A 27,992-nucleotide genomic window follows, 5' to 3' on the forward strand; every position below is an offset into this window, starting at 1 on the left:
CCAGCCTGACCCTGCCAAATTATCTGATTACCCCACCCCATATATTTTGCTATCTCTTGAACAATTTAATCTTTTCTTGCTCTTTGAACAATTTATTTTTGGATGTTTTGGATGCGCCAGGTTTATGACTAATGCTCATTAGTGCGCTTTTCCTACGTTCTGATAGTTGCCCCACACTGCCTTATAGAATTATTGCTTGTTTTGTATTCTATGTTGCTTTTCCCTTGTTTTGCTTGCAGGGGTGCGGTCAAACTCGTTGATCGACTTGAGCTGCAAAATGATTCTCCGATTGATGGGGTAACATAATTCACATTTGTATCTCTTCTTCTGTTTTGGGAAAATCGTTTTTCACATGCACCCTTTTTTATAATTCCAAAGGGGAAGATATTGGGTGCAACTTGTTTTCATAATGTTTGTATCTATGCGTGGGTTCGAAACCTCAGTAATTGACATTTCTGTTCTTGGTTGAGGTTTGGAGTATGAATGTCTGTTGCTCCATGTTTCATTCCTTAGTCAATTATTCATATTTTATTCTTGTCAAGTTGTAAGGTTGTCATCATCAAAAAGGGGGAAATTGTTGATTCCTGGGTTTTGATGGTGACAAGCTTAAACTATACTCACGATTGTTTATCTAAGGAATGTCAGGAACAGGTCACCATAAGTCCACAGTGCTCGTGGTAAGAAAAGCATATGAAGAAGTTGAAGGAAATAATGCCCTTGGTCCAAGTATGCATTCTATGTTAAGTCTAATAAATGCGGTTCAGTATTAATTAACAAGTTAATAATTCAGTGAGATCAAGTGAGCTGAATGCCTAGCTAGAGGCCGCTTCAGTTCAAGTGGAATTAATAATATTAATCCACAGCTTACTCTTGACTGAACCCGTAGGGTCACACAAATAGTACGTAAACGGATCAAGTATTTAATGGCATTAGATACTCCATCTATGGATATTCGGAATCGACGGATCTTGGTTTCAGTGGGAGCTGAGATCGTCACAGGCAAGAAATGAATACTCCGGAAACGATGATATTGCCGGAAACGGAAATATGGATCGTATCGGAAATATAAATATTATCCAAGTCGTAGATGTTGCCGGAAACGGAAACATGGTACGTATCGGAAAATATTATCGGAAATGGAAATATTACCAGAATCGGAAATATTGCCGGAAACGGAAATATTGTCAGAATCGGAAATATTATCGGAATCGGAAAATAATTCCGGAAACGGAAATATTAAATATTTGTTCGAAACGGAAATTGATTCGGGAATCGGAAATATTAAATATTGTTCGTATCGGAAATGAATCCCGGAACCGGGAATTTAATCGGAAGCGTATCGTACGAATTAGCATCGGACGAGGCCTGCCGGACGAAGGCCCAGCACGAAGTCGGGCCATCGCCCAGCAAGCCAAGCGCGCCACACGAACAGCCAAGGCCACGCCAGGCCCAGCGCAAGGCCAGGCCCAGCAGGCCGAGGCAGCGCGCACAGCGCGCGCAGCGCGCGCAGGAGCTACGTGGGCTGCTGCTCGCACGCACGCGCATGGGCGGCCCATCGTGGCTGCCGTGTGTGTGTGCGTGAGTGTTTGTGTTCATGCACGATTCCTAAAACATGCAGAGTTCGGTTGATGATTAAATTCCTAATTCTATTAGATAAATTAATTAATTAGAGTTCTTGTAGGATTCTAGGTTTAATTAATTTGTATCTGAATAGGATTCCAATTCCCTTTCCATACCCCTATAAATATGTGGCCTGGGTTCACAATTTATAACGAGTTTAAAAGTATTCAAAGTGAGTTTTTGAGAGAAAAATTCAATCACACATCTTGCTCAAAAGTGCCGAAAATTCTAGTACCTTAAGGGCGATTCTAGTTGGTCAATCTTAAGGCGAATCCGGACGTGCTGTGGACTATCTACGGAGGGACGACACTTGGAGTCCTAAAGACTTGTTCTTGTTCGGTTCGGGCGCAGCTAGGGAAGGCACGCAACAAAGAGTATGCATCTAAATTATGCTATATGATTATGTGTAAATAATATGTATTCCTGGGTTAATGGTTGTTTCCGCATGATTTATGTAATATCATATGTATCATAACATAACAGTGGTATCACGAGCCCCTTATTATTTTCATAATCTAAATTGCATGAACATGGTTAAATATTACAAATTTGCAAGAATTAAAAGGGGTGATTAATTTTCGTAATTGTTAATTAATTGCAAATTGCGTTTATTTAATTATACGTACGCAGTTTTTCGGCAGTTTCTTCGTTACTCATCCAAATCGAGTGATTTTTGTGTCAATTCCGCATGTAAAAGGCATTCTAAAATTTTGACAAAAATAGTTTTTTTCTGCCGAACCCAGAATTCTCAAATTCGAATCCTAACTATGACTTTTCGAAGGTTTTAGTTTTTCGAATGCAAAATTTCGTAAATTTAAGATGTTAAATTAAATATTTGCGATTCTTGTTGATAAATCTTGAATTTTTGATTGACCTAGTGTATATGTTTAACAAGTTTGAATGCCTAGCCTTGTTAATTATGCAATCTAATTTGTAATTATGATTAATTTGTTGAAAATTAGAATAATTTAGAATTAATTTGATTTTCATAATTAATTATAATTTAATTAGAAACCTATGATTAAAAACCACCATAAAAATTGTAAATTTATGATAAATTTTAAATTTTTATGACCTAGACTTGAATCCATAACAATCGGAAATCAATTGAATAATAAATTTTCGATTTTTCGCCTTAAAATTATGAAATTAATATTATTTATTAATTTGTCATTAATTTTAAATATAAATTTTAAATTTTTTATGCGATTCGTTCATATAACTTGCACGCACAAAGCAATGGACGCTTCGTGTTACCCTTAAGGGGTGTTGTATAGTTCGGGCATGCGACGACGAGCAAGGGAGCTCGTCGCCCGTGCGGCACGAATGCAATGAGCAAGGGCGTAGTGCACGAGCACAAGGCAGCAGCCCTGCCTTGTGTCGTGGGCCACGAGCTATGAACAAATGGGCATGGGCGAAAGGCAAGCCAAGGCAGTCGCATGTGGGCAGCAAGCGAGCTGCGCCACAAGGCGCACTGCCTCGCGCAAGAGCGCGCAGCCTCGCGCGCAGCGAGCGCAAGCTCGCGTGCCACGAGCGCTGCGCCCAGCGTTGCTCGCGTGCACAGCGAGCGATGTCGCGCGCCCAGCGAGCGATGTCGCGCGCCCAGCGAGCGATGTCGCGCGCCCAGCGAGCGATGGCTCGCGCGCACAGCGAGCGCTGGCGAGCGCGCACTGCGAGCGATGGCTCGCGTGCGACGAGCGCTGGCGCGCGCACAGCAATCACCACAGCGTGCGATGGCTTGCGATGGGAGATGCAGCAGCTATGCGACGAGCGCATGGGCTGCGCGCACATGGCCAGCGATGGCTGTGTGCGTGCGGCCCATGGGAGTGCAATGCGTAGGGTGTTTGCGTTACGATTAGATCGTTTTGAATGTTTAATTTGAAATTTTCAGTTCACGTAATTTTAATTAATTTTAAAATTAATAATTTAAATTATTTTCTTGGATTTTAATTTTGAATATTGTAATTATAATAAATGTTATTTATTCTAATTATTTTACTAAAATTAAAATCATGAATTAATTTAAATAACGACCGAAATTAAATTAAACTTTTTGGATTCAATTATAAATTTATATGAGCTTTAAATTTTAATTAAAATTGTATGTTTCCGGTTAGACTAGAAATACATTTTTATGTTTAAAATTAGTAAAGAATATGAATTTATTGGTTTAAGTGGGAGCGCTTTTTAGTCATAAACTCTTGATTAGGTCTACAAATCCTTAAGGTTAAAACAACTTGATTAGAATTAATAAGGACTGAATAATTGGTAGATTATTGGTGCCCTTGATTAATTGCTGCAAATGTTTACGTGATGCATAATGTGTTTTACTAACCAGCTATGTGGGCCATTCATGATAATGAATGGGTGAATGGTATATATTGTATATGTACTGTTTTGCAGGTTATGAAGTGACTAGTATGGCCCAAATAGGATAGAAAATATGGTCTGCGTACCATTAATTTGAATGTAATTGGTCTAAAGTACCAAAGTTATTTTTCAATTCAAATATGGTCTGCGTACCATCAAATAGTTGTAATTAGTTTTAATTATAGCTTATCCTATTTGAAGAAAATGGTGCCTCCCACGGAGATTTTCAAGACGGACTTTGAAGTCAAAGCTTCAAGATGAAGTCGGGCCATACTAGATCACATTTATCTTATGCATGCTTTAAGTTATTTATTGCTTTAAATATGTCTTAATTATGCATAAGATTGTGGCTTGATTATGTTGCATGATTAAGGATTTTAGTTCACTTAAAATCTAACCAACATAGTAAGAGCCTTAAGTTCCAAACTTAAAAATTGAGTTAAAAGGTGCCATGCCAAAATATATACACTTGCTTGGATATCCTTTACATCAATCTAGTAATAGTTTTCGCTCAGCGAGGTGTTACTTATTGGTCCTAAAGGGGCAAGGTACACAAATAATTGTGAGTACATGTTAGTTTTGGTGAAACTCAACGATATAAGTAAGGAGTCCTTTTATGTCGTGGCAAAATCGATAGGTTTACCTAATAAGTTCTTAGACGTACCTATCAACCAAGAGTAGTTTCTAGACTATTAGCAAAAGGCTTTTGCTTACCTAAGATGTTTTAGGATTAAGTCGACAAACTGTGCTTAGTTCTTCAATGATTTTAGGATCTTGGAATCATTTTATTCACACCTGCCGGAACAATAAAATCGAATAAAATGCTAATAACTTGTTTGAATTGCATGGTTGCTTTAATTTCAAGTTATTATTCATGATAAATGTTTAGACTTTGCATGCTTCAATGTATGTTTTAATTATTGTTTATAATTAAATATCTTGCACTGCAATAAATCCTTTTAGAAAGGTAACAGTAAATTTCCTCGATTGGTAGTGAATCCAAGAACGATTCACGGAAAAGAGAGAAAGTGAGCAATTTAAAATGTACGTTTCTTATATCGACTTTTATGGTTGTTTTCGAATATCAAAATCGAATGGCAAACCAATTGGTGCTTGTGAATTCAAAATACAATGTAGTTTTGAGATCATAAAGCATTGAGTTTAAACGCTCAACCTTACCAATGGTTAACAACCTAATATCTTTGTCCATTTAATTCTCGAATGAGTCTAATCCCTAGACATTCGAATAGATCGATGCTTAGAGAACTTTAGAAGCTTCTAGTAAGATCATCTAGTTGAAACAAAATATTCAACATAAATTAAAATGGTAAAGAATCTTGTTGGTGACATTGGACATGTCTAACAAAGTATAAAAGTCAACACTAAAGAATTCAATTCTTAAGACTATAAGAAAGGGTACAAGAAATAGGAAAACGAGGAACAAATGAAAGGAATTTACGATTCCGTTTCTACCTATAAGTTTATGTTTAAAGAGAAGTGACCTAGCAATCAAACTTCCTTGGTATCATATACCGCTTGAGGTTCTTACTTCGGTAATAACTCAAACAATGGAAGCTAGGCTACACCAATGACCTACAAGTGGGAAATGAAGCATGGCAATGCTACATTAGTTGTAGGGTCATCTAGTTTGTTTTAAGTCCTTTCAAAGGCTGGAACTTAATGGCTATTTTGTTCCATAATCGACATACCTAAATTTCTGTTTTCAAACACAGAAAGACTCACATTCAAGAAAAACAAAAACAATGTTTGTTTGTTTATTTGAATGAAATGGTCAATTACGGGATGAGTCAATATGCTTGATTAAAACAAACAACTCTTTATAGAACTTTACTAGGTTCAAATCAACCCCTTGATTTGAGTTCCACTAAATCTTTGGCATTGTTGCTTAGACCATGTCAACAAGTTAACCTTCAAAAGATCTATTTTGATGGACTTTTGAAAGTTCATTGATTTCTAGATCAATTTAAGACGACTAGTCTTACTTGTTGAAAGTAACAAAAGATATGAACTATTGTTAGAACGCCTAGACAATAGAGTTCAAAGCTAAAGAAAGATTTTATGACTTTATTATTTCACATGGATTTGAGTGAATATAGGTTTATTAACTCAAATATGATATAAGTTGAATCTGTTTGGCTAGTTCAAAGATTCAGAAGTATAAAATCCACTTGGCAAGAAATCATAAAGATCTAGGTTAGATCATGATTGATGATTACTTGAGACCAAATATGATCATCAATGATTGTGTGTTGTAATTTCACAATCTAGGTCCATAAGATATGGCATATCGTAGTTGGAATAATCGAAGTCAATTAGTACTTGATTCGATCAATGATGAATCATAAAGACTTTTCCTATAATTTCTAAAACAAAATGCTCAACTACCACCAAACTAAACCAAATTCGTCAAAGCTATTGAAAAGTAATTTCAGGATATCTTTTCAATTATATATATCTAAAGAGTTGCTAAACTCAGTGGGAGCTTAGTGTTTGTTATTCAACAAACTAAGGCCCAAGTCTAGATATATGTTTCATTGTGATTTATTCAAAATGAGACACAAGGGTATTGTTTCTACCACGAATTTTTGAGAACATAATGTTTGTTTGCTCGAAATAATGTCCTTTTTGGAGATTCGTTTCCAAAATGACAAGTGGGAGAAAATAGACCTCGAAAGTCTTCAAGGCGAACAACAAACATAAACGGACATTCCGGAGGCTTTTCGAAGTGCTTCAGAAAAACCGAACTTATTCTTTAAGGACTTTAGAAGTGGCTTTAAAGAATAGACATCTCTTAGAAGACTTTACAAGTGCTTCAAGGAGAATAGAATATTCAAAGGACTCTCAAAGTGGCTATTGACATTCTATTGTTTGATGTTCTATACCCAAGTAGGCATAGAGTTCAAGTAACTGAAACTATGAGATTCTTCTATTAAATAGTGAAGAAACATGGAGTTCAGGTCACTGAAACTATTCAATTCTTCTATTAGATAGTGAAGAAACCTACAACTTGCAGTCAAACTATTATCATGTAGATTAATGAGTTTGTGACTTGTAAGAAAGCTATGACGAAACCCAGATTCCCTAAAATGGTTAGAGGCCATATATAGACTCAAATGTTTTAAATGGTTAGAGGCCATAAAACATACTCAATGTTTTGATGACAAAATTGAAATTTGTTGATTTGCAAGAATAGTTTCACACCTATTGGTTGCAAGTTTGTTTTAAGGATAAAAACCATCAAACATGAAATTGTGTTCACAACACAAAGCTAGATTAGTTGCTAAAGGTTACAAGCAAATTCATGGCATGGATTGTGTTGAAACCTCATGCAAAATCGTAATGCTTAAGTCTATAATTCAAGCAATGATTGCATATTGGTACATATGGCAATTGGATGACAAAACATCTTCCTCAGTCAAATGTTGGAAGAAACTATGTACATGCTATGTCATAGGATTTGTAGATCCAAATAAATGCTTGAAAAGAAAAGCTAGTTTATAAAATCTAAGTACAGATTTAAGCAAGCAATTGGGAATTGGAACTGTATTTTAGTGAAGCTAATAAGCATTTTAGTTTCATAAAATGTACATGATTCTTATAGATATATAAGAAGTTTAGTGGGAGTACGTAAAACTTAATTGGTCCTATGTGTATCACACACATATCTCTCTATTGTAAAATAACATTCAAATGCTAATGACTTAGATTTGAGATTATTCATCAATGATGGACCATGGCGAAACTTAGTACATACTGGGTATTAAGATCTATTTACAAAGATCTTATGATATTGTTTTGGATTAAGTAATGGCATTTACTAAATCAAACACGAAAGTCTCCATTGGAGATATTCGACCCATGTGAATAAATCTAAGTAAAGGATGTTTGAACTATGTATAAGCATTTACTAAGTTAAACATCAAAGAGTTTAAATGAGATTCTTAACCTATATTATATGTCAAAGAATTTAGCTGAATTTAGTATCTACTGAAACTAGATAAGCTAAAGTTACATGAATAGAATTCAATTGGGAATTATTCTGCAAAAGAATTTATCATGTATGATATAATATGAGGATCGCCAAAAACGTATCGTATGACTTTAGCCATGACGAACATATACCAATCTCTATTGATCTAAGTAAAGATCAACTAGATTGAGATCAAGAATACTTATGGTACTTGAAAAGGTACATAGGAATAGTTCTTGATTCAAGGAAATAAAGATATGCTAAATATTGATGCTACACGCATAAACACTGGCAAAGGATCAAGCAAGACCCTTTGGAGTTAACCATTGATAGGGACGAGCTATAGAGCATCGTGTTTTGAAAATGGCAACATGGGTTGGAGACCATGAGTTGTTGCGTGGGAAATTAAAATAATAATTTCTATGTTCTAAGATATAGTTGGAGAATCTTCCACATATCTATTAACTGCCTGGATAGGTAAATCCAAACAAAGCATCACTAGCAACCTATACAGTTGAAGTAAAAGTAATTATTGCCTAAGAAGCAATAAAACAGGGTTGTTTAAAGTTCTTCACTGAACTTGGGTAGATCACCTATCTGCTGGCTTGATGGTTCTTCATTGAAAAATGCGTAGAACCACTCTTGAAGCAAGAAAAACGTCTGCTAACTTGATGGTTCTTCATTGCAAAATGAGTCAAACCACCATCGAAGTAAAAAAGACTAGATCACATAATAAACAAACTCGAAAAGATCTTATCATCATATCTCGAAGAACATTCGATGAAAAGGATATTAAGATTGGCAAAGCATGATAACTAAACCTATGCAACAAGTGAGATGCAACACTCACGTTGTAGCACTGGAAATCAAGCATAGCTTTGAATTCCATGAATTGTTTTAGAAGATGGGTTTGAGGCCCATGGTTATAAAACATTGGGGTTGAACATTTATCATATATGAAATGTATTTTCATATTCCATTTAATCTTGGTTTAGTATTAAATGATGAGTCCCTTCAATTTGACGATATATTCAAGATACACTGTCAGGACCAGTCCTGTGACTAAGAAATGTCTATCAAGTGAACTTGAATGTCAAAGGTTGAAAATGGTCCCTAGTCGGAGTTTTCTATAAAATTGGACGCATAGAAAACGTTAGACGATTAGAATGCAAGATGACTAGTAGTTCTGTTTCTTGAACTATGTGGACATGGCAATGTCATAATCATTTGCATAGATACTTACTTTGGGAAGACTAGTATCGGACAAGACCTATGAAACTTTACTGTAAGAGATGAAAGTCTGTCATAAGTAAATTTCATTAAATTATTAGACACTAAATCCTCAATACCTGAGTGATTTGAGATTACTTGTTTGAGAACTGGTTGCTTTGACGTTGACCAACCGTCGCACCGTAAAAAGAGGCTATAAAGGCAACGCTCAGGTAATCACCTATCAAACGAAGTCTAATCTCAAGATCGCAAGATTGGGATTGTCCTCCCATAAATCGGGATGAGATGCTTAAAAGTTGTACAAGGCCACTCGGGGAGCTAGAAACTGTGAAATGCATGGCCGTGCTCGGATGAATCATAGGCTATGATTATCTGTTTATTTGATCAGTTGAACTCTGAAACCGAGGAACACCTCTGGACATAATAAGGATGACAACTCTTACCTTATGTTCAAGAGCAAGCATCGAGCGACAAAGGAATTAGGAAATGCACACTTGTCCCTAAGGACAAGTGGGAGACTGAAGGAAATAATGCCCTTGGTCCAAGTATGCATTCTATGTTAAGTCTAATAAATGCGGTTCAGTATTAATTAACAAGTTAATAATTCAGTGAGATCAAGTGAGCTGAATGCCTAGCTAGAGGCCGCTTCAGTTCAAGTGGAATTAATAATATTAATCCACAGCTTACTCTTGACTGAACCCGTAGGGTCACACAAATAGTACGTAAACGGATCAAGTATTTAATGGCATTAGATACTCCATCTATGGATATTCGGAATCGACGGATCTTGGTTTCAGTGGGAGCTGAGATCGTCACAGGCAAGAAATGAATACTCCGGAAACGATGATATTGCCGGAAACGGAAATATGGATCGTATCGGAAATATAAATATTATCCAAGTCGTAGATGTTGCCGGAAACGGAAACATGGTACGTATCGGAAAATATTATCGGAAATGGAAATATTACCAGAATCGGAAATATTGCCGGAAACGGAAATATTGTCAGAATCGGAAATATTATCGGAATCGGAAAATAATTCCGGAAACGGAAATATTAAATATTTGTTCGAAATGGAAATTGATTCCGGAATCGGAAATATTAAATATTGTTCGTATCGGAAATGAATCCCGGAACCGGGAATTTAATCGGAAGCGTATCGTACGAATTAGCATCGGACGAGGCCTGCCGGACGAAGGCCCAGCACGAAGTCGGGCCATCGCCCAGCAAGCCAAGCGCGCCACACGAACAGCCAAGGCCACGCCAGGCCCAGCGCAAGGCCAGGCCCAACAGGCCGAGGCAGCGCGCACAGCGCGCGCAGCGCGCGCAGGAGCTACGTGGGCTTGTAGCTCGCGTAGGCCTCGCTGCGTGGGCTGCTGCTCGCACGCACGCGCATGGGCGGCCCATCGTGGCTGCCGTGTGTGTGTGCGTGAGTGTTTGTGTTCATGCACGATTCCTAAAACATGCAGAGTTCGGTTGATGATTAAATTCCTAATTCTATTAGATAAATTAATTAATTAGAGTTCTTGTAGGATTCTAGGTTTAATTAATTTGTATCTGAATAGGATTCCAATTCCCTTTCCATACCCCTATAAATATGTGGCATGGGTTCACAATTTATAACGAGTTTAAAAGTATTCAAAGTGAGTTTTTGAGAGAAAAATTCAATCACACATCTTGCTCAAAAGTGCCGAAAATTCTAGTACCTTAAGGGCGATTCTAGTTGGTCAATCTTAAGGCGGATCCGGACGTGCTGTGGACTATCTACGGAGGGACGACACTTGGAGTCCTAAAGACTTGTTCTTGTTCGGTTCGGGCGCAGCTAGGGAAGGCACGCAACAAAGAGTATGCATCTAAATTATGCTATATGATTATGTGTAAATAATATCTATTCCTGGGTTAATGGTTGTTTCCGCATGATTTATGTAATATCATATGTATCATAACCTAACAGAAGTCAGCTGAGAAGCTATGAAGAAAACAAGTCCAAAGCTTATGGAAAGATTAAATCAAGAACCAAGACGTGTGAAGTCTAGCAAGTCTTATAAGTCTCGAAAGGTATAAGATCAGTGTAGTTCAAATATAGCTTAGTATGGGAACAGAGTATTTCGTAGAGTACAAGTCATATCTTAAAACAAAAGTAATTTGGTTTTGTTTTACAAAGGATAAACGTCGAAGTTTGAAACTGAATTTACTATCCTACTTGAGGTTATACTTTTAAGAATTTAAGTTGCTCTGCAACTCTCAAATCCTTAAAGATTGATTTTATCAAAACGCGTTTTAAAGAGTTATTTGTGAAAATCTATCTTTTGAAAAGAGTCCTAATTAGTGTCGAATTAGAATCTAGGGTAAACACTTAGATTCTTATAAATAAACCTCAAGTTCTTCAAGAAAGTTTTTATCAGACTTATTAAATTAAACCGGAAGCTTTCAGGTATCACCCTTAAAGTCTTAATTTTTAAAGAGTCTGTTCCTGTTCCCATATAGAGCAGTATTTGTTCCATGGTTTTATATCTTGTGTTAAGCATTAGTTTAATATCTATTCGTTTCAATTAAAGTGTTGAGTTATTGTATGATAAGCCTGAGTCAGGCTTACTTGAGCAAGAGTGAAGATCTCACGAGAGATCTGTGAGGTGAAGCAGTTGAGGGACTGTTTCCATAAGGGAAGGAACAACGAGGGGTTGTTCCTAGTCATCTGTAATCAGAGGCGATTAACAGATTGTGGCCCGAGTAGATTAGGTTTGTAAAAACTGAGTTGTTTTGCCTAATTAGTGAAAGTGTTTAAGTCCCCAAAGGGGCCGTGGTTTTTTCCTCTGTATTGGGCCTAGAGAGTTTTCCACGCTAAATCTTGCTTGCATATTTTACTGTTTCTGTTCCTAGTAGTTTAATTTTTATAAAACCGTAAAATATCAATTCACCCTCCCCCCCCCCCCCCCTCTTGAGGAACTCTGTGAAACTAACAAAAAAATTCATTAAAATAAAGTCATACGGCATCTACAATCAAATTTTTCCCTAAACAAGAACAAGAACAAATCTAAAATACAATAACAAATTCTTTTTTTCCAAATAACTAAATGAGCAAATACTGAAGAACGGCTCCGGAATCATGATATATGTGTAGCCATGAAATAACTTCGATGTCAAAGCATCTTTTCGTTGTATGGAGGACCTCGTTATAAACGTTATAGTCATCTTGAAAATTGAATCTGCTCCATATCCCGGATTGATCTTGATCTTCAAAGTGCATACATCATAGAAACAACACAATTTCCACCATGAAATACACAAACAACACCCCTCGACTCGATTCCTACACAAAAGCAGAAAACCTTTCGAAAAGAAAGGAGAAAAAACTCTGTCTTTCAAGGGAGAATCGTTCCTCTCTGGAGGAGGACGCATTATTAGACCTACAAAAACAAAAACTAAAGGAAAGAACACAAGAAAACAAAGCAATTGGGGCTTTCCACCGGCAAAACCGATGGAAGCCCCTCAAAAATTACCAATGGAGGCTAGGGTTTGGAGAAGAGAGAGGAGAGTCGTGGAGAGGAGTCGGATGTATCATTATACTTATTCTAAAAAGAAAAAAAATTACATATTGAAACAATGTAATACACGTATTACACGTAATTGTTTTTTTTAATATTATATTTGATCTTAGTAATTACTGCGATCGTGTTGTGAATTTGAGGTTTAATATATCTATGATAATTTAATTCCTCCATTTCATAAATATCGCCCAATCTTATTTTTTACCCTATTCACGCTACATTGGCCATCTTTTGTAATTCATACACTAATAAAATTATAGTTACGTGATCTTGTTAGATTCGTATCACATTTTCTAATTAAATATCAACTTTTTATATTTTTTAATGTGAGAAACTTTTAGGTAGGTGAAAGCATCTTTTAGTGAAAAAAAAAATTAAAATATTCAATTTCCTTTTTAAACAAATTTCTTTCCTTTTCAAAAAAATTTATTTCCTTTTTAAACCAACATGAAAAATCAATAATGTTAAAATTATACCATTAGATGTAATATTCGCCTTTAATATCAACAACTAGATTTTAGCCCGTGCGATGCACGGATTTTATTAAATTGTTATGTTTAAATAAAAATCCTATGTATGTACCACTTTTATATATTATATTAGATTAGTTTTTGATTTTGCATTGAATTCCATTTTAGATTATTTTTTTAATTATGAGAGTGTTTGTTTTTGGATGAAATTGTATATGCGTAATATTGATAATTAATTAATAAAAAATATCTACGTGACACTTAATCATTTCTTTACCTGACACTCGAATTTTTTAATTCAAAATTAATTTTGAAATCTTATTTTTCATTGGCCGAAACCATTAGATTTTTCTACGTGGCGCTCTAATATTGGATTAATGTTTGATTTTAAATTGAATTTTATTTAGTTTATTTTAGATTATTATTGATTTTGGATGCATTTTATTTTAGATTTATTTTTTAATTATTAGAGTGTTTGATTTTAGATGGAATTGTATATATATATATATGTAATTAATTAATTAATTAAAATATCTACGTGGCACCTAATTAATTATCTACGTGGAAATATATTATTTTTTATTATTAGAGTGTTTGATTTTCGATTGAGTTGTATATATTAGTAATTAATTAATTAAAATATCTACGTGACACCTAATTAATTATCTACGTGTCCCTTGATTTTTTTAATTCAAAAAGAAATTAGAAGTCTTATTTTTCATTGGCCGAAACTATTAGTAATCCTAGGTGGCGCTCTAATATTTCAGCAAATATTCCTCCATTGGCCTAATCCATTAGATTTTCTACGTGGCGGTCTAATATTGGATTAATGTTTGATTTTAAATTGAATTTTATTTATTTTATTTTAGATTATTGTTTGATTTTGGATGAATTTTATTTTAGATTTATTTTTTAATTATTAGAGTGTTTGATTTTAGATGGAGTTGTATATATTAGTAATTAATTAATTAATTAAAATATCTATGTGGCACCTAATTAATTATCTACGTGGCATTTGATTTTTTTAATTCAAAAAGAAATTAGAAATCTTATTTTTCATTGGCTGAAACCATTAGTAATCCTAGGTGGCGCTCTAATATTTCAGCAAATATGCCTCCTTTATATATGTATATTAGATGTAGTTATTGTTTCCCATATCAACTAAAGAATCTCCAAACACGAAATTTTCTACTATTTTCTTTCTACAAGGGTTAAGCATATTAAACTACTATAAATGAATGTTTTTCGTTTATGTTATAAAATAAATTTACAAAAGTTTCCCCGCTTTTCCGTTTCTCGGTTTTTGTATCCATGTCTTTCCGCTTTTGTTTCATGTTTTTGTGCAACCTATACATACATTTCATGTTTTCTCTTCTCTCTATCTCCCCACCACCCACCTACTACGAGGAAGTACAAATACATATCAGATATGTATTGGGAAATACATATCAGAACATAAGACAAAATAGGAAAAAAGACAAAAAAAATAATTAAATGGTACTTTTCTAAACACAAATGGTACTTTTTTTTTTTACAGAATGGTACTTTTTTTTTACAAAATAGTACTTTTTTTACATGAATGGTACTTCCTTTTTGTCTTTTAGCTATTTGTCTTTTAGTTGATATGTGTGTTTCCACACATATCAGATATGCGAAAAAACGAGCCCCGCCTACTACTCTCTCCCATAAAACGTTTCTTAGCATGCAAAACAATTCTTACTTTGCATATAAACCTTTCATTATTCAGTTTCTCATACACAAAATTAAATCATAATTTCTCTGGATCAATTATTTCTCAACAATTCTCGTCCAAAATAACAACAACAATGTCTACGTACAATAGTGATCGAGAAGCAGAAATTAAAGCATTTGATGAAACAAAATTAGGAGTTAAAGGAATTGTTGATGCTGGTGTTACAACCATTCCCTCTATCTTCATTAACCCGTATGCTAAACTAAAACAACCCCCATCACCAAAAACCAACACAATTGATGGTGATGGTCGATTTAATTTCCCAATCATTGATCTTCGTGATAGCAAAAAAGATTTAACCCATTGGAAGAAGATAGTTGAGGAGATTCGAGAAGCGTCAGAGACATGGGGCTTTTTCCAAGTGATGAACCATGGAATTCCAGACGTGATTTTGGAAGAGACATTGAAAGGAGTGAGAGAATTTTTTGAGCTAGATAATGAGGTGAAGAAAGGTTACTATTCAAGAGACTTTGTGAACGATAAGTTCGTTTATCATAGCAATTCCGATCTCTATAGTTCAGTTGCAGTTAATTGGAGAGATAGTTTTGTTTGTTATATGTCTCCTAATCCTCCTAGTCCCGAAGATTTGCCTCTGCCATGCAGGTTTGTCTCTCTTTTTCGATACTCTTTAATGATTCTTATCTTGAAAGGAATCAGGGTATGTTTAGTTCAATTTATCTCTCATGTCCTGATCTAATCTATACTTATTTTTTTCTAATTTGATTTACAATAATTAGTAAAATATGTTTTCTTATTTGATCTAGACTTAGGCTGCGTTCTATTCACCTGATTTCCACTTATTTTTTGTTATAACGGATGCAAAAAAAGATTAAATTAACGTAATTAAAGAACGCGGAGATTTAACATGGTTCACTAACAATGTGTTAGCTACGTCCACATGCAGAGGGGAGGAAAGTTTTATTAATCTTGAGGAGTACAGATTACAGTAATACGACTAGGTTATGAACTAAAGAGTTTGTATAGTACATTAGTACTCTCTAGACAGATGCGTAAAAGCCCAGAAAATAGGCTCAAAACAGATCGTGCTGGGGCGTTGCAGTAAGGGGCTTGACCGATACAAGGCATTATCTAACATTTTTCCTGAACTTATCGGAACTTATCAAAACTTATTTTAGTTATAACTTGTACTTGGTCAACCCTTATTTTTCCTGAACTTATCTTATCTGAACTTATTCAAACTTAGCTGAACTTATTTTTTCTGAAATAAGTGGCAATAAGGTGAATAGACCAGGGCCTAATACTTTTTTATGTCACATTAGTTCTTAATGCAATAACTAATAAGGTCCTAGAATAAGGTTAGCTAAGCATGGCCTTACACTTGGTTGTTAGTTTTTCACATTGTTCTTATCTATTAATTCCTCTAAGCATGAAATTACAATTATATTATATAATTTAATTGTAGGGAGATACTAATAGAATACTCAAAGCAAATTATGAAGGTGGGGAACATATTGTTCGAGATACTATCAGAGGCACTAGGATTGGAAAAATCCCACCTACATGAAATGGGTTGTCTTGATGGGTTAAGTCTTTTAGGCCACTATTATCCAGCTTGTCCACAACCGGAATTGGCAATTGGTATCCCAAAACATGCTGATGGTTCCTTCATAACGATTTTGTTGCAAGACAAAATTGGTGGTCTCCAAGTTCTTCACCAAAATTATTGGGTTGATGTTCCTTGTACTCATGGGGCTTTAGTCGTTAATATTGGGAATGCTATACAGGTATGTAATTATTTTATATATATTCCTTCCATTTCAATTTAATTGTCTTAATTTTCATCTACTTCCATCTTAATTTAATTGTCACATTTCTTATTATAGCATGAACCCACTAATATTCTATTATTTTTGTATTCTCACTATTAAAAGTACGTTATAGATCTATATTCTCTTTAATTCAATTAAAAAATTCATCAACTATCCCGTATCACATCTAATTTTTTAATTAAAATATACTTTGGGAAAACTTTAATAACCCTACAACAAATTATCATATAGCTTAAAACTTCATAAAAATTTAAAAAGATTAAATTGGGATGGAAGGAGGATATGTAGCGATAGATATTTTATTACTCCTCGGGTGATTCTGAAGTAGCTTCTCGACAATAATGTTTAACTTTTTATGCTTCCTCTGTTCCGAAAAAATCGCACCACGATTGGCTTTTACTCTTCTAATCATTACTTTGACTCTTAATATCTCAAATCGTGTGCAAGTAAAATTATAAATAAATAATATTTAGAAAATATATATCGATAAGAATTTAACATGACCCTACATGACTAAAATTTTCTTACGTACGAATCACAAAAAATAGTCAAAATCGTAGTTTGAATAGTGTAAAAATAAATGGTGCCATATTTTCGGAACGAAGGAAATATAAACTTTAGTTAGATATTTTATTATTCAATAAAAAGTTAAATAAAATATTTCGAGAAAGTTTACGGCTTCTTATTGAACCGGTTGTTGACTTATTGTGCTCACTCTTCTCCACTCATGAAAGTTTGAGGTCGTGTTCAAATAGTAGTATTAACGACGCATGTTGGCTTATTAACATTCCTAGGTTAGGCCGCTAGGGTGGTGCTCAGTTAGACCATGTGCATCCTTGATCTTCTTGACCTTCGATCAAGTGAAAAATAATTTATCTATCATCATTTTCCTTCTTCCACCTCATCTTCCACTAACTTGACATACCACCTACTTAAATCTCTCATTTTTCTTCTACAATCTTGACTCAAAGTCATTCATTTCTTTTACTCACTTTTTACTTTTACATATATACTCCACTTTAAATTTACATTCAAACACAATTATTAAATTTAACAAACAAATAAATATGAAATTAAATTAACATTACATACAAATAAATTTTTTGATTAAGTCCCCCTTGTTTGAAAATTTTGCCATATATGTTCAATCAAATCATTTTTCAATGATTTATGAACATCTCTATCCCGTATTTCATTCCGTAGGAGCCTTTTAAATTGAAATATTCATTGCATGCATACAGTAAATATGCACACAGTAAAAAAAAATGCATTAATATTTACATGCATATAAAAAGTATTAGCCTCAAATTCTGTATGCAAATGGGTAAAAGAAGCAAGTTGCAGCTTCAGTAGGTCCCACATCCAATTTTAATGAACTTGACCCTGGTTCAAATTTACGATCCGGGTCAAGTTAATAATATTTTGACCCTTGTACAATATAAACATTGTAGTCATTTTGTCCTGTCAATTATCACTTGACTCAAGCTATATGTCAAGGTTGAGTGTGCTCTTAGAGGGGCAAATAGCATTACAATTTTGTTAATTATATGCAATTTGCTAATTATTTAGTTTATTTTTACCGTACCTCATACAGAGTATGATTTAAATTTATACTATCACTTTAAATTTTATTTTATGTCTAATTTTTCAGTTGGCTACAAACGATAAATTCAAAAGTGTGGAACACAGAGTACTTTCTAAGTATGTAGGACCAAGAATATCAATTGGATCTTTTTTCAGCACATTTTATCAAGAGACATCTAAAAAGTTCGGACCTATTAAGGAATTACTATCTGATAAAAATCCTCCAAAGTATCGAGAGATCACAATGAAAGAGTATTATGTGTACGCCAACAAAAAAGGATTTGATGGAACCTCTAACCTCCAACATTTCAAGATTTGATCATTTGCATTGAAGTTCATGTATTTTTTTTTCTGGTGCAAGCATTGAAGTTCATATATGTCTTATAAGGAGGTCTATAATTATTGTCAAGTATTCAGGGTAAATAAGGGGCTATTAGGTTCCAAACTGCTTTAAGTTTGTTTTAGACAATTTATTTAACTTGTCGCGGCGTGATTTTAAGAAAAGTAATGTGGTGTTATGTGTCCATTTTCAAAGTATTTTCTGTAGTGTTTGATAACTTGGATTTGATTTGAAGTTACTGAATTCAAAATTGCAACATTGCAAAATTGAAATGATGAAATTGAATTCCTATTCAATTGTTTGTGAAACACTAATTATTTAACTTTCGTAATTTTAGTTCTACACTAAATTTATGAAAATTATTAGCCATAAGGGTGAACCGGGTGCTAAACACGGGAAAAGCCCAAACAAAGAACAATTTTTTAATTTATGTAAAACAAGTGTTAAAAAGTGGGTCCAACAAAATTACTTATAAACTTAGAAGCCTGTTATATATACCCAATCTAGAAAATAGGGTATTATAACTAATATGGTTATCAAATCAATACCATATCCATAAATTTGGATAGATTGAGGGTACGGGTATGATTACGGTTACAGATATTATTCAATTCCAAAAGAAAATCATATCTACTAATTGTCTGATAAGTTTTTTTCTTATATCTCCAAAAATCGCACTGGTCACTTTACAATCCAAATAAATGATAATTTTCTCTGATTTTCCCAACAACCGTTGATAAAAATTGATTTTATTTTATTAAAAACTTTATTTAAGTAAATTATTCAGAACAGAAAAAAAAAAAATTAGTCTCATTCGTGCATTGCACGGGACATAACCTAGTTACCATATACATACAAGACCTTTTGACCAATTGATTTTAGGAAATCGTGTAAGGCATGCGCGCATGTCACACTCTCCTCCAACCCTTACCCTACTAAAATTTAGCAAATTCAAATATAAGCGAAGAAAAATAACTTTAATATCCTAAATAAAAACCTAATTATAGAAATTACAGAAGGCTAAGAAGAACATAACAAAAGTAGTAATAATAAACACTAAGGGCGTGTTTGGTACGACCACAGGAAAGAAAACGGAATGGAGTCAGTTATGAGAGAGGAAAGGTAACAATAAGCGTTACCGTTAAAAGTTGTTTGGTTTTATAAAGGAATGGAATCACAGTATATTTGGAAAAAACAAAATAAACATAAAATCTCCTCCCCAACATCACCTACCTGTTCCCTTCTTCACCAAAACTAGAAGAACCTACTCCCTGTCTTATCAGCAAGATAATCACAAGCATTCAAAGCCAAATCTTAACACAAAATAATGGAAGACAAAAAATTGGAAATCATAAATAATTAAAGAATTTGAAAGCATGGGGTTATCAGATTGGAAAACTCTACCAGTTTTGCAAATTCCAATTTCTTTTGCCCAGATTCAGATTCAAGAATCTTAAAACCAAAATTTCAGAAGATGTTATTGGAATTCTCGAATAACTTAAATCAGATAATGAGAACAAATATACTGAAGAAATTATGTCCAATTTGACTGAGAGACTGGGAAAGATTGAAGAGGAGAGAGACATAGAGGGAGAGAGAGATGAAAGTTCTAGTACGATTTTTAGAAAATTGGAGAGGTATTTGTTACTGCTGGGTTATGAGTGGTAACAGATGGGTGGAGTAGATTACACCTAAGAAACGGTAAGGGATATCCAAGCCCATAAACCAAACAATGCCAAACGGTATGGCTTAACTGAATCCGTTTCTGGGCCTTTAGAAAAGCATACCAAACATGCTCTAATTGTTCAAAGTCTTAGTTTATCCTAGAAGACTCCAACTTCTGAATACAACGAATATTAACTAATACAATGATATAATTATCGTTAATCATCTGTTAATCCCCAATTTCATTGTTGATTTTGCAAGGGTGGCATTTTTATTTATTTTTAGTCATATATATCCGCTTTGTTCTACACATTTTCTTATCCTGGATCATCATTTATTTCATCTGAGGAAAATTAGACGGAAAATAAAAAATTACGTCTAGTTTTTTTCTCAGTTCTATTCAATTTTACTTTATTCGTTTAGACATACGAAATAATGGGTTATTTCCAAAATAAACGAAGAACATTAATTTGGTTGATGATCATTACTTTTAGTTTAAATATGGTTAGAAATTGTAGAAGTCACGGGGCAGACGGGAGAATAGCAAATTTCGTGTTTGGAGATTCATTAGCGGATGTAGGAAACAACAACTACATTGATACGTATTTGAGGGCGAATATGACACCTAATGGTATCGATTATGGAAAGCCGACAGGAAGATATACGAATGGATATACCATTCTTGATATGATAGGTTAGTTCTACATTGTACTATTTCCTCCGTCTATATTTTTTTTTTTGTTAAAATGAGTTACTTCATTAATATCTAAACATCAAAAGGTTGTAGAGTATTTGTTCACACCGCCCCACTCCTTGTGGAGGCAAAAATACAGCCACTTATGGCATAATTACGAAGCAAGCATGCTTCCAAAAAATAGGTTTCATTGTCACTAGAGATATCATTAGCTAAACCGGGGGAGGGAGATAAATCAACGCCTTGATCCAACAGAATCAACCGGGTCTTGGCCTTCTTTGTCACGTAGTCCACCTCCAAAAGTTGCTCTCTTCTTCGGAATTTCACACAAAGGCTCCCGTGGCTTCTTTGCAATGCTCTGCATTTTCCATACAAGTTAGTGAGGTTCGAAGCTGGAACTTGGGCATCATTTAATCCTTCTACTGCAGCTTTACAATCTGAATAGATTGTTGTGTTCTGCCAGTTGTTGTTAGTAACCCATGAAACTGCCAGTAGGATTGTTTGTGTTTCCGCAGTTTTTGCTGAGTTTGTTGAGAAAGTACCAGCAACACCAGCTATGAACATGTGGTTTGGGTCCCTGCAGACAATAGCATAGGAAGCAAAGAGAGTGGAAGTGCAAAAAGTATCATCACATTTTACAAAAAACTGAGAATGGGGGTTGGGTTCTATATGCATTGGTTTTTGTTGTTGGTTGTGGGTGCTCTGGAGCTGTTCAAATTCATTTGAAAGCCACAAGGTATGCTGACACCAGGGAGTAATATTTCTGTTTTCCTTTTGAAAAGTCTACATGTTTCTTCTGATCCATATCCTCCACAAGCAAAAAGCAAAAATAGATTGGGGGAGGGGTGTGTTAGGATTAGGATCAGAATCAGTTTTTTGTAAGTTTGCAAGTAACCAATTTTCAAAATCAGAGTTGACATGGCTAATTTTTGGTTCAAAATCAACTTCATTCCAAAATTCCTGAGCTCTAGGACATATCATCCCTAACCCCCACTGCATCTTTTTCCCCACTGCTCCGTTCTCTATATACATTCCTATCTTCATCGGTTTTAAAGAAGACTTCTCGATCAACTCTCGTACTACTACGTACGAATGAACCTATATCATATGACTACACATTGACGTACTAATGACTTGTATGTAGAATCGTACAAATTGGTGGTTAAATAACCAACACAAGTTGGTGGCGAACTCATCTTATGATTTGGAGGTCACAGGTAGGAAGGTGCACCGAGACCTGGACCCTATCTGGAAGCGGGCCTGAATTCAGGACCGGTCTCCGGACATAAAAAAACAGAGTCCGGATTCGTTCCATTCGGGTTCTGGTCCGGACCGGGCCGGATTTGGACCGGTGAACAGTCCTAATCACATGGTGGAGCTACATCAGCTGCGAAATGTTTGAAAGCGACTCAAGCATATACCTGCGTATTGGCCTAGTTAACATGTGATAGGTGTTGATTGACTAGGTTCTCTTCTCTTACCTAACAATAATAAAAATAATAGAAACGTACAAGTAATATGTTACAAGAAACATCAAAAATTCAAATCTAGCTAGCATTTACAACTTATATATGCCTCGTGTGCAGTTAATTGATAAAGAAACATATCTTATACTCCGTACAGAGGCCCTGTTTGGCAATTGGCTGTTGGCTGTTGGCTGTCGGCTGTTTTACTTGGCTGGTTTGACTGGCTGTTCAAGTTGGCTGCTTTTGTTGGCTGTTTGACTATGGATTGGTTACAAATATGTTTGGTAAAATCAGTTGTTGGCTGTAGCTATGTAAAATGACATTTAAGGACATTTAATGTCTTTTATTCATTTTTCAATACATACTGTGTATTGTGTACGGATTAAAACGTAATTACAAATAAATAAAATATAAATTAAACATAAATTACTTTATGCAATATTATTAATAAATTATTATTTTAATTAATAATTACGGAGTAATAATTAATAACTAATAATAAATAATCAATGATTAATGATTAATAATTAATAATTAATAATTAATAATAATTAAATTAATAATAATTATTAATTATTAATTATTAATTAATCATTAATAATAAATGATTAATTATTAATTAATTATTCACTTTTAGTTAATATTCATTAATTAATACTCCCTCCATTTCTTTTTGATGTATCCATTTGGAATCTGTGGTGGTTTTTAAGAAAATTGGAATCTTGATTTGTATGGGTATAAGTGTAATGATTAAGTGTAAGAGAAATGATTGGTTGTAAGAGATTATAATAAATAAAGGAGTAAGAAAATAATAAAGAAATAAGATAAGAGAGATGAGTGATAATGATGGATGATAAAGGAGGTGAGAGAGTGGGTATATGGGGAAGGGAAAAGAATTAAATATTATGGGTGGGGAAAATTAGGTGAGAATATGGGTAGAATCTTTAGGTATTTTGGTAATTAGATAGAAATGTAAGGGTATTTTAGGATAAAATGTATGTCCAAAAATAGAATAGATTCTAAATGGATACAACAATATGAAACGCTTAAAATGAAAACGGATACAACAATAAGAAACGGAGGGAGTACTCCGTAATTATTAACTTTTAATTATTAATTATTAATTATTAATTATTAATTATTAATTATTAACTTTTAATTATTAATTATTAATTATTAATTATTAATTATTAATTATTAATTATTAATTATTAATTATTAATTATTAATTATTAATTATTAATTATTAATTATTAATTATTAATTATTAATTATTAATTATTAATTATTAATTATTAATTATTAATTATTAATTATTAATTATTAATTATTAATTATTAATTATTAATTATTAATTATTAATTATTAATTATTAATTATTAATTATTAATTATTAATTATTAATTATTAATTATTAATTATTAATTATTAATTATTAATTATTAATTATTAATTAAATTATTAATTATTAATTATTAATTATTAATTATTAATTATTAATTATTAATTATTAATTATTAATTAATTATTAATATTAATTATTAATTATTAATTATTAATTATTAATTATTAATTATTAATTATTAATTATTAATTATTAATTATTGATTATTAATTATTGATTATTAATTATTAATTATTGATTATTGATTATTAATTATTAATTATTAATTATTAGTTAATTAATAAAAAACAAGGACAAAAAAGTAATTTAGATAGTGAAAAGCCAAAAGCCAACTCCAAAAAGCTAGTGTTACTAGCTTTTTATTTTTGGCGGAAAAGCTGGCTTTTCAGCAAGCTAAAAAGCCAGTTACCAAACATATTTTTTGGCTGTTTGACCAGATTAAAAAGCCAACAGCCAAAAGCCAACCAAAAGCCAGCAAAAAGCCATTTGCCAAACAAGGCCAGAGTAAAAAACTTACAGGCAATGATATATGTATCCCTTGGCTTCTTATGATAGCGTGTTTATGCATGTATGACTGTAATTTTTGTTGATGTTGCTTTTAGCCCATCAATTTGGATCAAAGATATCATGTAGCCCACCTTACTTGGACCCAAGCACAAAAGGGAGTGTGATTTTGCAAGGGGTCAATTATGCTTCTGGTGGTTCAGGAATTCTCAATGAGACTGGCCGAATTCAGGTAATCTTATTGATTTTTGACACTATTCACATTGCTCCTCAAACCATCTTTACTTACTACGAAATGATAATCCGTATAACTATGGTTCCTTATACTTCCTCTGTTCTTTTTTAAATGACACAATTATTTAAGCACGTTTGCCAATGCATACTAACGTAATAATGTGACACGTATAAATAGAAAGCGAGGATTCCGATAGACGCGCAACTGGATAACTTTGCGAATACAATCCAACAAATCAAATCGTTGATAGGAGAAGCAGCAACAAAGGAGCTTCTCAACAAAGCCTTTTATCCAGTAGTAGTTGGGTCCAATGATTTCTTGATGAATTTCTTACTTCCAAGATTTCTCACAATAGATGAACCCTATTTGTCTGCTGAAGAATTCGTTGGTACCATGATAACAAAGCTCAGAATGCAACTTACGGTAACATACAGAATCGTCAATTCAATTAGTGGTTTTATGTTAACCAACACCAATTGGATTCGTGATTTTGTTGGAAAAATTATTTTTAGCAACTATATACTTGAAAGTAGTAGTGAAAATATGTTACATGCAATGACAGGGTTGTTGTGTTTAAGGGTGTCGTGTATTTGTTGGGTTGACGTGGACGGTAGATGAAAAAAAAGGTGAATTTTGGAAATTTTAATGTTTTCTAACATTTTAACTAGAAAAACATTCTTAAAAAAGAGACCCTAACCACCAAGTCTTAAATGTATTTGGATCACGCTAAATTTATTGTGGACTATACCCAAAAAAAAAGTAAATAACTTGTTTAGTTTCAAATTTATTTTGGCATGTTTATTACTCCCTCCGTCCCGAAATACTCGCAACGGTTTGACTAGACACGCTTGTACATACACAACTTTGACCATCAATATCTTCAATTATGTTTTATAAAAACTTATAAAATATTAATATTTTGAAAATATATATTAAGATGAAGCCACTAATATTACTACTTTCGTTTCAGAAAGATCTTTGCAGTTACTATTTGCACAAATATTAAAATAAAAGTAGGAAAGTTGGTTGAATATAATAAAATATGGATAAAGTAAGAGATATGTGTAAAAATGTGGGTGGGTGTAAGAAAAAAATGAATAAAGTAAGAGAAAGTGGTAAATATTGTGGGGTAAGAATGGTAAGGTAGTAAATTTAATGTCCAAAAATAGAATAAAGCAAAGTGTAAAGAACATTATGAAACAGATTAAAACGGAAAACGTAAAGATCTTTTTGAAACGGAGGTAGTATATGTTAACACTTACTTTCATATACTATAAATAACATAGGGTCAAAGTTAATTATGTGAATAGTGCAAAAAGTCAAACCGTTGCGAGTATTCCGGGACGGAGAGAGTAGGTTATTATGATAAAAAAAAAAAAAAAAAAAATATAATCAAACGAGTGTCGTTAGAACAAGTTGTGTTTGAATAATTTGATTTTAAGTCAAGATTCACTTTAAAAAATAGGGTTACTTTGATTCAAAAAATGGTTACAATATTTAAGAAAATTGATATTTAATATATTATAGTCGATTGCTATGTGAAGAATAAAGGTGTAACTCCCTATGTATGTTAAACTAATTGTTAGAGAAAATTCTTTGTTTTGAGTCCACACTAATATAATTTTGAACAAAAAGTTATCGTGAAGGTTACCAATTGACTTTATGATAAATATGAATATATGATGGGCTCGTTGTATGCGGGTTAGACTATCCGGCTGGTATTTGTGTCATTCTAACGGAATAAGCTAATGTTGATTGGTTGGTGTGGATTTGAACAGAGGCTTTACAATATGGGTGCGAGGACGATAGCAGTGGTAAATGTGGGACCAATTGGTTGTATGCCTTTTGAGAGAACAGTAGGAGTGAGTCTATTTGGAGGAGAAAAGAATTGTTCTGAAACCGCTAATCAAGCAGCTCTATTATATGATGCCCGTTTAAGGAGCCTAATCACAGAGCTAAGCAACAATCTCAAGGGATCTTTTTTCCTTCACGCAGATGTTTACCGCATTTTCAACGATATCGTCCTCAATTATCGATCTTATGGTACTTTTTTTCTCTTCTTCCATTAACTCATCCGTCATATGATTTTTTTTAAATTGAAAATAATAACTTAATTAAGGGTGCTATAATCGGGTGGTATGTCCAACACCCGCCCCAAATAGGCAGAGATGGAGGAGGTTTGATGGGTAATGGGTATAACTCACCATGAATTATGGGCGCCTGGACGGGTGTGTTTTTTATATATGTTAAGTTTGACGGATTTCATCTTAAAATCAATTGGTGATAGACTAATAGGTAGAGTAGCCCACCAGTCTTATATGTTATCAATCTCTCTCTATTTCATCTATGTGGGACAATTAGTCACAAGTTACATGTGGGTTAATTTTCTTAACATAGCATGAGTATGTTTTTGTTTTCATATATAGAAAATTAAACTATATACCAAGTATATATTTTTATAGGTGGAAAATTCTAGATTATTAAAAATTTAAACAAGTACAAAGTAGTATTTAAAGAATTTAGTACGAATTATATGCTACGTATATAATCAGGGCGGACCCCTATGAAATATTTAAATATTAAATATGCACAGTAATAACACATGTTTCATATATCTCAAGTGGTTATTTTACCTTGAAAATTGAGGTAGTTGGAGGTTCAAGATTCAAATCTTGACTCCCTCTAAATTTTGGCCCCCTATATATAATTTATGATTCTGCCCTTATATAGGTAAATGTAGACATCTCAAAAAGGTTGTGAAATTGCACTAATGATGTTGAACGTATAATTTTCCATCATATAATTATGTTATGGCGCACGACTTTGATTTACTAATCGATGGTATGTAATTGAAATTTTGACAGGTTTTGAGAATGGAAGTGCAGCATGTTGCTCATTGGCTGGGCCTTTTCATAGTGTAGCTCCTTGTGGCCCGAAATCTAAAGTTTGTAGTGATAGATCAAAGTATGTGTTTTGGGATTCATATCATCCATCTCAAGCTGCTAATGTATTAATTGCCAAACGTTTAGTTGATGGGGATATCAAAGATATTTCACCCATCAATATTCGTCAATTGTTTACCTCTCAAACCAACATTCGTCCATCATAAAATAATTAAATATCATATGTTCTTTGCAGGGCCGTCTCCGGCAATTTGGAGGCCCTGTGCTAAAATACAGATATTGGGTCCATATAATTTTTTACGGGCAATTATTTAATGTAAAACATATAATTATTATATTAATATTTTTTTATTTATAAAAAATATTAAGTCAAATTAATAATATGGTTTAACGTTTTGTGTGTGATGGTTTGAGAAAATTGATGT

At 33.4% G+C, this 27,992-nt stretch overlaps 2 protein-coding genes across 2 annotated transcripts; both read left to right on the top strand.

Annotated features, from left to right (window-relative positions):
• Positions 1–15,007: 15,007 nt before the first annotated feature.
• LOC110801474 (1-aminocyclopropane-1-carboxylate oxidase homolog 1-like) lies at positions 15,008–18,864 on the top strand. The gene is made up of 3 exons (XM_056841197.1): positions 15,008–15,584; positions 16,405–16,726; positions 18,423–18,864. Exons 1-3 carry the CDS (start codon positions 15,055–15,057, stop codon positions 18,672–18,674), a joined length of 1,104 nt encoding a protein of 367 aa, XP_056697175.1. The 5' UTR covers positions 15,008–15,054; the 3' UTR covers positions 18,675–18,864.
• Positions 18,865–20,674: 1,810 nt separating this feature from the next.
• On the top strand, positions 20,675–27,958 carry LOC110801479 (GDSL esterase/lipase At4g16230-like). The gene is made up of 5 exons (XM_022006847.2): positions 20,675–21,054; positions 24,528–24,661; positions 24,842–25,087; positions 26,443–26,707; positions 27,529–27,958. Exons 1-5 carry the CDS (start codon positions 20,796–20,798, stop codon positions 27,771–27,773), a joined length of 1,149 nt encoding a protein of 382 aa, XP_021862539.2. The 5' UTR covers positions 20,675–20,795; the 3' UTR covers positions 27,774–27,958.
• Positions 27,959–27,992: the final 34 nt, after the last annotated feature.

This window comes from Spinacia oleracea, chromosome 3 (genome assembly GCF_020520425.1).
Source record: "Spinacia oleracea cultivar Varoflay chromosome 3, BTI_SOV_V1, whole genome shotgun sequence".
NCBI lineage: Eukaryota > Viridiplantae > Streptophyta > Magnoliopsida > Caryophyllales > Amaranthaceae > Spinacia > Spinacia oleracea.

What these genes read in the sequence shown, in the direction of transcription:
- LOC110801474 (XM_056841197.1), top strand. Translation starts at nt 15,055, where the DNA reads ATGTCTACGTACAATAGTGATCGAGAAGCAGAAATTAAAGCATTTGAT. An exon ending in GATTTGCCTCTGCCATGCAG is followed by an intron (nt 15,585 to 16,404) that starts GTTTGTCTCTCT and finishes ATTTAATTGTAG; the next exon opens with GGAGATACTAATAGAATACT. An exon ending in ATATTGGGAATGCTATACAG is followed by an intron (nt 16,727 to 18,422) that starts GTATGTAATTAT and finishes CTAATTTTTCAG; the next exon opens with TTGGCTACAAACGATAAATT.
- LOC110801479 (XM_022006847.2), top strand. Translation starts at nt 20,796, where the DNA reads ATGGGTTATTTCCAAAATAAACGAAGAACATTAATTTGGTTGATGATC. An exon ending in TACCATTCTTGATATGATAG is followed by an intron (nt 21,055 to 24,527) that starts GTTAGTTCTACA and finishes TGTTGCTTTTAG; the next exon opens with CCCATCAATTTGGATCAAAG. An exon ending in ATGAGACTGGCCGAATTCAG is followed by an intron (nt 24,662 to 24,841) that starts GTAATCTTATTG and finishes ACGTATAAATAG; the next exon opens with AAAGCGAGGATTCCGATAGA.